General features: G+C 41.6%; 3 protein-coding genes across 4 annotated transcripts in view; all 3 read right to left on the bottom strand.

Moving 5' to 3' along the window:
* LOC118403992 (mucin-22-like) overlaps positions 1-1,835 on the bottom strand; it is a 10,288-nt gene extending 8,453 nt beyond the window's left edge. The window contains exon 1 of the mRNA XM_035802894.1: positions 159-1,835. Coding sequence (XP_035658787.1) covers positions 159-1,835 — 1,677 coding nt within the window. The remainder of the gene's footprint in view (positions 1-158) is intronic.
* Positions 1,836-3,464: 1,629 nt separating this feature from the next.
* On the bottom strand, positions 3,465-5,656 carry LOC118409784 (cell wall protein DAN4-like). 2 transcript variants are annotated; one of them, XM_035811087.1, is made up of 3 exons: positions 5,151-5,656; positions 4,129-5,023; positions 3,465-3,988 (listed from the first exon to the last, which is right to left on the bottom strand). In XM_035811087.1, the coding sequence occupies exons 1-3, from the start codon at positions 5,341-5,343 to the stop codon at positions 3,889-3,891; spliced, it is 1,188 nt and encodes a 395-aa protein (XP_035666980.1). In that variant the 5' UTR covers positions 5,344-5,656; the 3' UTR covers positions 3,465-3,888. The 2 variants fall into 2 exon arrangements, with proteins under 2 accessions (XP_035666980.1, XP_035666979.1); XM_035811086.1 differs by having other exon boundaries at positions 4,129-5,032; positions 5,151-5,622.
* A 2,047-nt stretch (positions 5,657-7,703) lies between these two features.
* LOC118410020 lies at positions 7,704-9,506 on the bottom strand. The gene is made up of 2 exons (XM_035811471.1): positions 8,708-9,506; positions 7,704-8,481 (listed from the first exon to the last, which is right to left on the bottom strand). Exons 1-2 carry the CDS (start codon positions 9,124-9,126, stop codon positions 8,436-8,438), a joined length of 465 nt encoding a protein of 154 aa, XP_035667364.1. The 5' UTR covers positions 9,127-9,506; the 3' UTR covers positions 7,704-8,435.
* Positions 9,507-10,471: the final 965 nt, after the last annotated feature.

The raw sequence follows: 10,471 nt of genomic DNA, 5'->3' as shown, positions 1-10,471 counted from the left end.
GTTTCTGAAGGTGTTGTTTCAGGTGTGTAAGGCGTTGCTTCTGGGGGCGTTGTTTCAAATGTAGCAGACAATGTTGTTTTAGGTTCAGTCGGTGTTGTAATCGGGGTTGCTGTTTCATATGAAGTAGGGACCGTGATAGTTTCGTTGGTTGTACTGACTGTTGTGTTGTCAGTCGTGTCCGTTGTAATCTCTGTGGTCACTGCTGTCATAACAGGATTTGGAGTCGGTGTAGGTACGTTCACTGTTGTCATGTGTAGGTCTGTTGTTTCAGATCCGTTGGTATATACCGATGTGATACCATCCCCAGTGACGGTGTTAACTTCTGCTGTGCTGATAATCGTGTCTGTTGTAACATTTGTGGTCATAGCTGCTGTGATGGTGTTTGGCGGAGTGTCAAATGTTGTTTCAGGTTCTGCGGCTTCGGTTGCCGTGCTCCAATCCGTCGTTTCATATGCAGTTGCTTCTGTCGTTGGGTCGCCCGGCAGAGTTGATTCCGAAGACCAGGTGTCAGTGACAGATGTTGTGTTTTCTGTGTCCGATGTGGTGTCGGTGTAGGACATGTCTGTCGTGGTTTCGTTTGACGTTACACCGAAGACGGTCGTAGAGGCCCACGTTGTTGAAGTATTATCAGCTGCGCTTGTTATGTCTCCAGTCGTTGTCCCATAATCAGTTGGTGTTGTTTCGTTCGGAAAAGTTGATACCGAAGAATCAACAGGTGTCGCTGTGTTGATCATGGGCGACGTTGATTCCCAAGTAGTCAATGAACCATTAGTGGTGTTGCTCCAAGTTGTACTGTCGTTGGTACCTACTGCTATGGTGGTTGTTGGGGCAGTATTGTTACCACCCGTTGTCCCGTTGCCAGTTGCATTTGTCGTTGTATTGGACAGCATGGGTGGACTTGAAGCGACATGGGTTAAGGACGTGGCCGCTTCGGTTGCTTCCCCCGTTGTATCGGGAATGGTTGTCAGTTCCACAGTTGTATTATCGGTGGTATCAACTGAGGTAGTGTCAGTGGTATAGTCACTATCCGTCGTTCCGTTATCAGTTACGTTTGCTACTGGGGTGGTAAGAATGAACCCGTTTGAACTTGGAGGGGCATTGAAAAAGGACGTGGTCGCTTCGGTCGGGTTTTCCGTTGTATCAGAAATGGTTGTCAATTGCAATTCAACTGTTGTACTATCGGTGGTGCCGAATGTTGTAGTATTAGCAACCGTATAGTTACCATACGTCGTTCCGTTATCAGTTACGTTTGCCACTGGGGTGGTAAGATTGGGCCCGGGTGAACTTGAAGCGGCATTGGTAAAGGACGTGGTAGCTTCAGTTAGGTTTGCCGTTGTATCGGGAATGGCTGTCAATTGAACAGTTGTATTTTCGGTGGTGCCAACTGTTGTAGCAGCGGCCGTGCTGTTACCATCCGTCGTTCCGTTGTCAGTTACATTTCTGACTGGGGTGGTCAGAAAGGACGTAGCAGCTTCGGTTGGGTTTGCCGTTGTATCGAGAATGGTTGTCAGTTCCACCGTTGTATCACTGGTGGTGCCAACTGTTGTAGTAGCGGCCGTGTTGTTGCCATCCGTCGTTCCGTTATCAGTTACATTTGTCGTTGGGGTGGTTTGAGCAGGAATGGGGAAGGTATTAGAGCCAGGGGCATATGTTGCGTCGGTGGTGGATATGCCCGTCACAGTTATGGTTTCTGTTGTCGGTTCCCACGTTGTCCCAGACGTGAGGCTCCATGTAGTATCGTTGGTGGTGGCAAGTGCTGTGACTTCTGTTGTAGTCTGCCCGTTACAAACCGAGCACCACAGCAACAGTAGCTTCCAATATGCGCAAAGCTTCATCGTTGTACCAATCTTTCCTAAAACTCTTTCCTCGAGAGCAGACAACACGCCGTCTTGATTCAGTACGTTGCTCACTCGACCATATTTTGAGACAATTTATTCTGTCACCACCTTCTGCTGATCTATGCATATGTATATTTATAAACGCCAGCTGAAAAACAAACCCTGCGACCGGGGTTCGAACCGTGTCAATACTTCTTCTTCCGTTCTTCCGTTCTTTCATCGGCGTTTAACCGATCAATAACGAATAGGCATATACAGCTGTAGAAATCCAGTTATTTCCTCATCCGCATCTGAACAATGTGTCTTTACAGTACACTGAAATTTCATAAACACACGAGAATGCGATCGCGGTAATTTAGATTTGTGAGGCTCATCAAGACACGACTTCTTAATTCTTTATTTTTTATTTTTTCCTGGTCAAACAATTCCATGTGAGCAATTAAATACATCGATAGTCTGTTTGATGTACCGAAAGGTTTATAGAGACAATGCTAGATTGCTAATGGGTTTCTTCTGTTAAACAATATTTGCCCTGCTTCAGAAAAGGCCGAGCCTCCATGCAATATTCTTCCTGTTTGTTTTCATGTTGGTCGTACCTGCACCGGGTCGCTCACGCAAGTCAAGCGGTAAGAAGCTACGTCAAAAGAAATGTGTATATTAGTGAAGCGACATCTGGCGACATATTTCAAAAGTACAGGCACAATTTAATTTACAGTGCTTTGTTGTGAAGGACAATATACACATATCTACTGCTACTTTACAATAATGGTTTCTTTGTGGACTCAATAGTTACCAGTGGATTAACTGTTCGCATTTATCACATCTAGTTTTGTCATCAGATGCAACAATGAATCAGTTGACATACATGTACTTTGAGTTACATCTGCATGCACGAAAGTGTAATATAGTATCTGAAAAAAAAGGAAAAAAACAACAAATAGAAGTTTATTTGCAAGTTCGTGCCCGAGGGCTAATTGCAAGTACATGGTATACACATAGTGACAATGGACAGTCATAAACAATATTCTAATCTAATACTAGTGTTGGCTATTTCTAAACAGGTTGTGTTTGACTTCTTTTTTTTTTTTTACACAAGAGACCTATGGCGAGGACTTCGGAAACTCCAGATACCTCCAGGTCAACGTGTTTAATGGACTTTTTATCAGTTAATTTGTTTATTGGTTACAGTTCTCCCTCTGCCAATCGCTTGTGTGTATATACTGATGTGCAAAGCAAGTTTACTTAGCCTTGAGATGCGTTGGGTTGGGCGTTCCACAAATATGGACAACAATAGGAGTTGTGTACATGAACATTAATAACAATGTCACTATATGTAACCAGTGCTATTTTTACAAATTTAAAACAGTGATACAACATAGACGTCGTGAATAATTTTCCATGAATGTTCCCTCCACTTCTCTTTAATATCCATTGTTACAAAGATAAGACAAATGATGAGCTTTTGACATTACATATTGCTGACATGTAGACGTTTTAATGATTGCATATATTGTTTAATGGGTCCAGTATCAGAAGAAATAGCTCAATTATCACAACTAATGCAAATCGACCAATCTATCTACCTAACAGTAACGTTATATGAATACAAATCTTTACATAATTTGGTACTATCTCAGCCCTTATCATTGCAAATTCCAGGTTTTACAAATGAGTCATTTCCGTTCATATTGGCTTCTTCATCTAATCCTACTTAATGGATGTGATTCAATCAATGCACACTCAAAGTATCATTAATGATCGTAATTAAGACTCTCATTAAAAACCTGATGTGATTGATATGTTGTTTGATAAACATGTATGTGTACGCATGGATTAGTCCGAGCGTCCTACTGGCCTGTCAATCAAAACATAGATAAGATGTCATAATTCCTGACAACTTAACAATGCTGAATAACTTTATATATAATAGTAACAATCCAATTGTCAAATTTACAAACTATTTACTCTCACTGGTATATCATGTCCTTGACAAATCTGATCTTACTATTTGTTCAATTTGTCTTGTCTTTCAGGGCGAACTGCAGACAGTTCAGTAATTTGAAGCTGGCGAGGATAGCTGCTGTCCAGAGCTGGCCCTCCGCTGCTGATCTTCTTGCGATTCCATCTCATGTTCGAAACTGACACGGGCGCTGCAGATGATATATAAACACCCCATAAGCATCTTTTTACGTTTGACGTTTGTGACGCAAATATGATTTGATACTAATCTACATGGACAGAAACATACAACAAAGTTACATAGAAGTAGTAAGAAGTATAGAAGACACACCTTTTACGTTTTCCAAGTGCTTTGTAGATACCAAACGCCGAGCCTGCAATGATGAGTATCCCACCCAGACTTGCGCTCACAGCGATAAGAGCGATCTCCCAGGTCTGCAACCCTGGCACAGAGGGACTACTGTAACCCGTGGTACTCGCAGTACCAGGTGGAACTGTGACTGTGTCGGTCTCGGTACTCGGTGTAGTTGATTTCCGTTGTGTAGTTTCGCCATGTGGAGTGGTTTCCGCCTGTGCTGTAGCTGCCCCCTGTGATGTTCTTTCAGCCAGTGTTGTAGTTGGACCCCATGTTGTAGTTCCACTTGATGCTGTAGTTGAGTCCCTTGCTGTAGTACCAGCCGGCGTTGCAGTTGATTCATGAGCTGTAATTGAGTCCTGTGTTGTAGCTTCATCATGCCGTGCCGTAGTTGACTCCCATGTTGCAGCCTCACTCTTTGTTATAGTTGGGACCGATGTTGTAGTCTCGCTCCGTGTTGTAGTTGAGTCCCATGTTGTGGTTTTACTTTGTGTTGTAGTTGAGGTACTCTCATCTTCTGCTGTAGTTGAGTCCTGTGTTGTAGTTGAGTCCTGTGTTGTACTTGAGTCCTGTGCCACGGTACTTTCATCTAGTACTGTAGATGAGTCCCATGTTGTAGTTTCAGTCGGTTGTGTTGTAGTTGAGTCCAGTGTTGTACTTTCATCTTGTGCGGTAGGTGAGCCCCATGTTGTAGTTTCACTCTGTGATGTAGTTGAGTTCTGTGTTGTACTTTCATCTTGTACGGTAGTCAAGAGCAGTGCTGTAGGTGATCCTCCTGCCGTAGACTTGTCCTGTGGCGTATTTGTCGATTGTTCCGCTGAAGAAGAAGACGTCGGCAATTGCGGCAAGGATACAGTGGTCGCCGTCATCGCTGATGTTTTTACAATTCAAAACAGATTCTTTTTGTTAGAAATACTGTCACACAGAAGGAAAAACTAGAGGTTGATGCAAACAACAACAAAAAAATGCAGGACACCTAGGGGGTGACGTTACTTTACCTGGTAAAGTTGTGTTGGCAGCTGTAGGCCCCGGAGAAGTTGATGAATTCAAAGTGGTAGCGACAGGGATGGTTTGGGCGGTCGCTGGAGAAGAGAATGTACTCTGTGCACTCGAAATTGACATAGACAACGCACACAAGAAAACAAAAACTGTCAACGTGACCATCTTTAAACGCCTAGGATTGGTGCCCATCTTAAACAGCTTGTAGCACTGTCCCTCTAGCAAGATGGAATATCCGACGTTATCTTATTTATCTGGGATGTACAACCCTTTTATACTGTTCACCCGTGGTAACCACAGTGTTTGTCGAAAACAGCGATATCTTCAACTGTAACTATGGCGTGAAGCGGTATCTATTTGTGTTGCTAATGGAAATATCACCATCACTGCCCAGCGACTGTGTACGCGGTGTATTCCTCCTCTCCATACATCAATCACGTGGTATCTGTCACAAGCACGATGTCATATCCTTCATACAATTTTTACAACACCATCCTGTTGCCATAGTACACATATACAGGAACATGTATCAAACATATATGGTCGTTCATACAGAAGAATGCTAGCCATCTCTTTATCTAATTTATTTCCTCCGTTGTATCAAGCCACTCAAACACACTCAGCCTACACATTTCCATGCACACAAAAACACTGATAAGAAAAACATACTCTTTGCATTTGTCTTGTGATTAAAAGGTAATATAATCACCCATTTGATTAAGAGTTAATGAGCCAACCCGATGTGTATATGCCGTACAGCGTAAACACCGAGGAATAGACGGGTCATTAAAAAGGCATTCCACTCCAGAAGGGAGTGTTATTTTTCAATAGATAACGTATCAATTAATACATAATCAGCCGACCTTTTGCGGGATTCCACTTATGGTGAATTACGCGATGTCTGTATTGTGAAATAACATGGCACTCCCTAAACCCATACAGACCCTACCCTTGCATTCTCTATGCATATAGACACTTCGTTTATCGTGCATATTTTTGGAATGCATGATCTGAGGAGCGCTAAGCACACCGAGAAGGCCAATTAATTGCTCAGTAGATATCAAAGAACACCGAACAAGAAGAGTTTTGCTTAGCGCTCCTGAAATTAGTATTGTAACCTAACTTAAGTCTGGCATTGTCAAGTACATTACGTATTCACCCATAGGCTTAGATTGATTAGAGGCTAGGGTAATTGGGGAGTCTACTAGAAGACTGAATCATTTTTGATGCGCGTGGGGCTAATGGGTGCTTTATCGTATAATGTGAAGTAGTATGCATTTATTACTTCCTAAAATTAATATTAACCGGAAGATATCACTCCCATCTGTTGTAGAATGCCCCTTTCACGTTATCATCATAAAGCCTGTCCAAACTAACCCGTATGAGCTATACAAACTCCTGTATGACGCACATATCCAATTTCTGGGAAATGCATGTCAAATTTGAATTTCTCTTCACGGTCCATATGGAAACTACAGATGTCATTTTGAAACAAAATTTCCAGAGAAAAAGTTACATGCAGTCTGAAATTCATTAAGATATGTTCGAGCATCGTGTCGTGTCATATCATGTCTACTGATAGCTACACGTATGAAGCAGTGAGCGCGTCTCTGATTTGGATGCAATGACGGATACACGCAAAAATCTAGAGACATCTAGCGACTATTTCAAAAAGTGCATGCACCTGCAGTCAGCAAAACAATGGACTTCTTATCAGTTGATTTGCTCCCAGGCTAAAGTTCGCTCTCTCCTTAGCTCGCGTGTTTGCACGCTGATGCGGATAGTTTGCCTGGCCTTGGGATCCGTGCCATGGGCCTCCCGCAAAGTTAAGTAACGTTAACATACATAAGATCTTAATATTCATTACAGCCCTCGATAAACCAGCTTTAAGTCTAACTAATCATACAGCCTGCTGTACTACATTTATGCCATTTCCAAGAAGAGAGTATGTGTATGTGTATGTGTATGTGTATGTGTATGTGCATGTGCATGTGCATGTGCGTGTGCAAGTGCATGTGCATGTGCATGTGCATGTGCATGTGCATGTGCATGTGCATGTGCATGTGTATATGTATGTGTATGTGTATGTGTATGTGTATATGTATATGTATATGTATATGTATATGTATATGTATATGTATATGTATACGTATATGTATATGTATATGTACACGATTGTTAACACATAACCTTTGCTTATCCCATTGGGACAAGGATGTACAATGAAAGGTCTTCTCGCTATTGAAACCACGGAAATATTTCTGCAAAGTCGGTCTGAAGGCAGCACAGACGCTTGCCATATATAACATAGCTGTGTCTGTGAGTGCTTTTCAACTGCCTGTAATAAATGAATGTGATTAGGTTCTATAGCTACAGTAGCAAGATTATTTTTTTCCTTAGAAAAAAGTTAAAACTTAATCGAAAATAAATGTTAAGAACTCGCCTTGTCAGATGAATATAAATTGTAAGCGTTGAAATCTGACTTTAACTGCCACGATATGGTATATTTTACTCTAAATTCGCATGCTGTATTCAAAATCGTCTTCCCATTGTTACATAAAGACTAACTTTTTATTGTCGCAACAAAAGTACAGGTACTTTCGTATGGTCTTCTACAACTATAGACACACAAAAGTAGGTACAGTGATTTGGAAAATAAATGATTATAGAAAAGTTGATCAATTTTTACATTAATTCTTCGTCACATCTATCTAGTATTTATCTATATATAATGTTGCGTATACTCTGTCACCAAGTTAGCAACCCTGCCCTTGTAATAATGAACGCAAAGCTTTTGGCGACGTCTCATTGACGAGCCCGTTAGCGTATGACTAGTGATGCGGTAACCGGTGTTGTAAGTTTTAAAGTTTTCCTCAACTGGTCCCACGTGTAATAACGGCAGGGATCCAGCTCTTAACCTCCCGTTAGTCATCGGACTTGAGTGTCTGATTAAAATCCCACTGATTGATGCGTTATACAGTACACGTTTGTGTGCTCAGCTGAGCCATGGCTCCTTGCTGCCTGTCAATCACGTGCAGATAACACGTCACATCACATGGCACTAAACAATGTCAAGCAACTCAAGATATAGCACAACAACTAAATCGTAAGATTTAAAGCGTCGTCTAATCGACATATAAAAAGCCCTCATCACGTATATTACATGTTACAGACATGGAGTAGCCGTCTTATTTTTGTTCAAATCGTGTACTATTCAGTGATGTCTGTACAGTTCATTGACCTGAAGCAGACGAGGACAGCTGCTGTCTGGAGCCACTCTGCTGTCATTCTCCATGTGACTCCATCTCATGCTGGGAACCGACTCGGGCCCTGCAGGATAATTTCAACATTAATGGACGCAATAGTAGGGAATGTACATAAAATTCATTTTTCTTTTTCGTTCTTACAAGGACAAAAATGTTACTGTGATGGTTTAACGTCTCACTGAAACTGTAACTTGTCCATTTTGGAGCCATCTAAATTATAAATATCCACATCAAAACAACGTTAGCGTGTACTAAAAAAATGCATGTTATGTACCATACAGTAGACACACCTTTTACGTTTCCTACATGCTTTGTAGATACCGTATCCAACTGCTGCAATGACGAGTATTCCGGCCAGACTCGCCCCGGCTGCAATAAGAGCGATTTCCCATGCCTGTAACCCCTGTATAGAAGGACTGCTGTAGTCCGTGGTACTCTCAGTACCAGGAGGCGCTGTAACCGTGGCAGTCTCCGCTTCAGGGGTACCGATTTCGGTTGTTAGCCCAGGTAGTGTAGTTTCTTCCTGTTGTGTGGTTGTCAGCTGGTCGGCTGAAGTAGTCGGCAACTTCGAATTCGGAGTGGAAACAGTGGTCGTGAGTACTATCAGTGGCGTCGATGGAGACGGGGGCTTAGTACCGAAGCCGAACTGTGCACTAGAAGTGGACAACGCACAAATCAACATGAACACTGTGCACGTGGAGGACATCATCTTTAAGACTCGTTCTGTAGAGTCTATCTCAAACGATGTCCTATACTGTGACTGGCGACATATAATGGTGGATGTCACATGTTTTGAGCATACAACCCCACCGTATTGTTGACCTGTGGCCACTAATCTGTTTGTCAAAAACAGCGGTATCTTCGATGGTAACTATGGCATGGGATGACATTCATTTGCATTTGCAGGGAAAATATCAAAGTTGCCCCCGAGTTACGCCATATGTAAGCTCCATATTAGACCCACCGCAGAGATGAATCAATCTAATGACATCTTTCACGTGTACGCTTATGTGTCGTAACCTTCACACAATTGTAGACCACCGCCCTAGTTGCTATGACACTACCGTACAGCGAAAAGTCAGGTGTTGGTGACTTCACGCTAAAAATAAACCACACAACTCAAATTTCGGGGTATAGTTATCAAAAATAAGTAGAAAGCTTTTGATCAATATCTACCAATTTCATCAAGGTCCGATTATTTTTCAGTAAACATCTTTTTTTCAAATGAAATATGTAACGTTAATTGACGAGAGAAAACAAGGATAAGCTGTGGATCGTGCCATGAAATCTTTGAAGACATTGTCAAAATGTTTGATTAGGATTTCATTCGTATATCAACTAGAAAGAAGCCAGCATAGCAAGCTGACTCGCACACCTTAGGTCACAGCTCAATGTTTTTCTTTCTCTCTCATCTAAGGTTTAATATGATAATAATAAAGGTGGTGTCACATGGAAAGTAATTTTTGTAGACATTCATTGAAAGATTTGTACTTAATAATAATGCCCCGAAATGTGATTTGTGCACCGACGCTACTGACTACGTATACGTACATACGAGCTCGTGTTTGCCAGTTTTGCCGGAAGTCACACTATATCATCACCATTACACTGATACACTGATGCAGTAGCTATGCAACTGATGAACTCTTCAAGAATGTAGATAGCTGACCTGCTTTACATTTAGGTCACGATAATAAATCAACTTAAGGTATCTGAATATAGTACATGCACTCCAGTCTTATTAGGTTAAAAATCTATGCTATAAATCATACGTCAATATTCATAGATGTGCAGTAGTCGTTGTGTGCTTCTATTTAGGCACTACAACTTAAGCAAATAACACGTTATATCTTTGATCCCTTAGTAATGACACTTACTCCTCCTCAGATCTTTTTAAAACTCCTCACTTGCTTAAAAATCAACAATCATCTCCAAAGGTGTTTTTTTTTTCAACTAAATGACCCTTTCGAAAATTATACCCAGTTGCTGGAGTAACTCGGCTTTTTGGTGTATATCATCACCTAAATGTCTGACCTCCATCGACGTAAATGACC

Source organism: Branchiostoma floridae, chromosome 2 (assembly GCF_000003815.2).
Source record: "Branchiostoma floridae strain S238N-H82 chromosome 2, Bfl_VNyyK, whole genome shotgun sequence".
Taxonomy (NCBI): domain Eukaryota; kingdom Metazoa; phylum Chordata; class Leptocardii; order Amphioxiformes; family Branchiostomatidae; genus Branchiostoma; species Branchiostoma floridae.
This window is presented reverse-complemented; position numbering and strand designations above follow the sequence as displayed.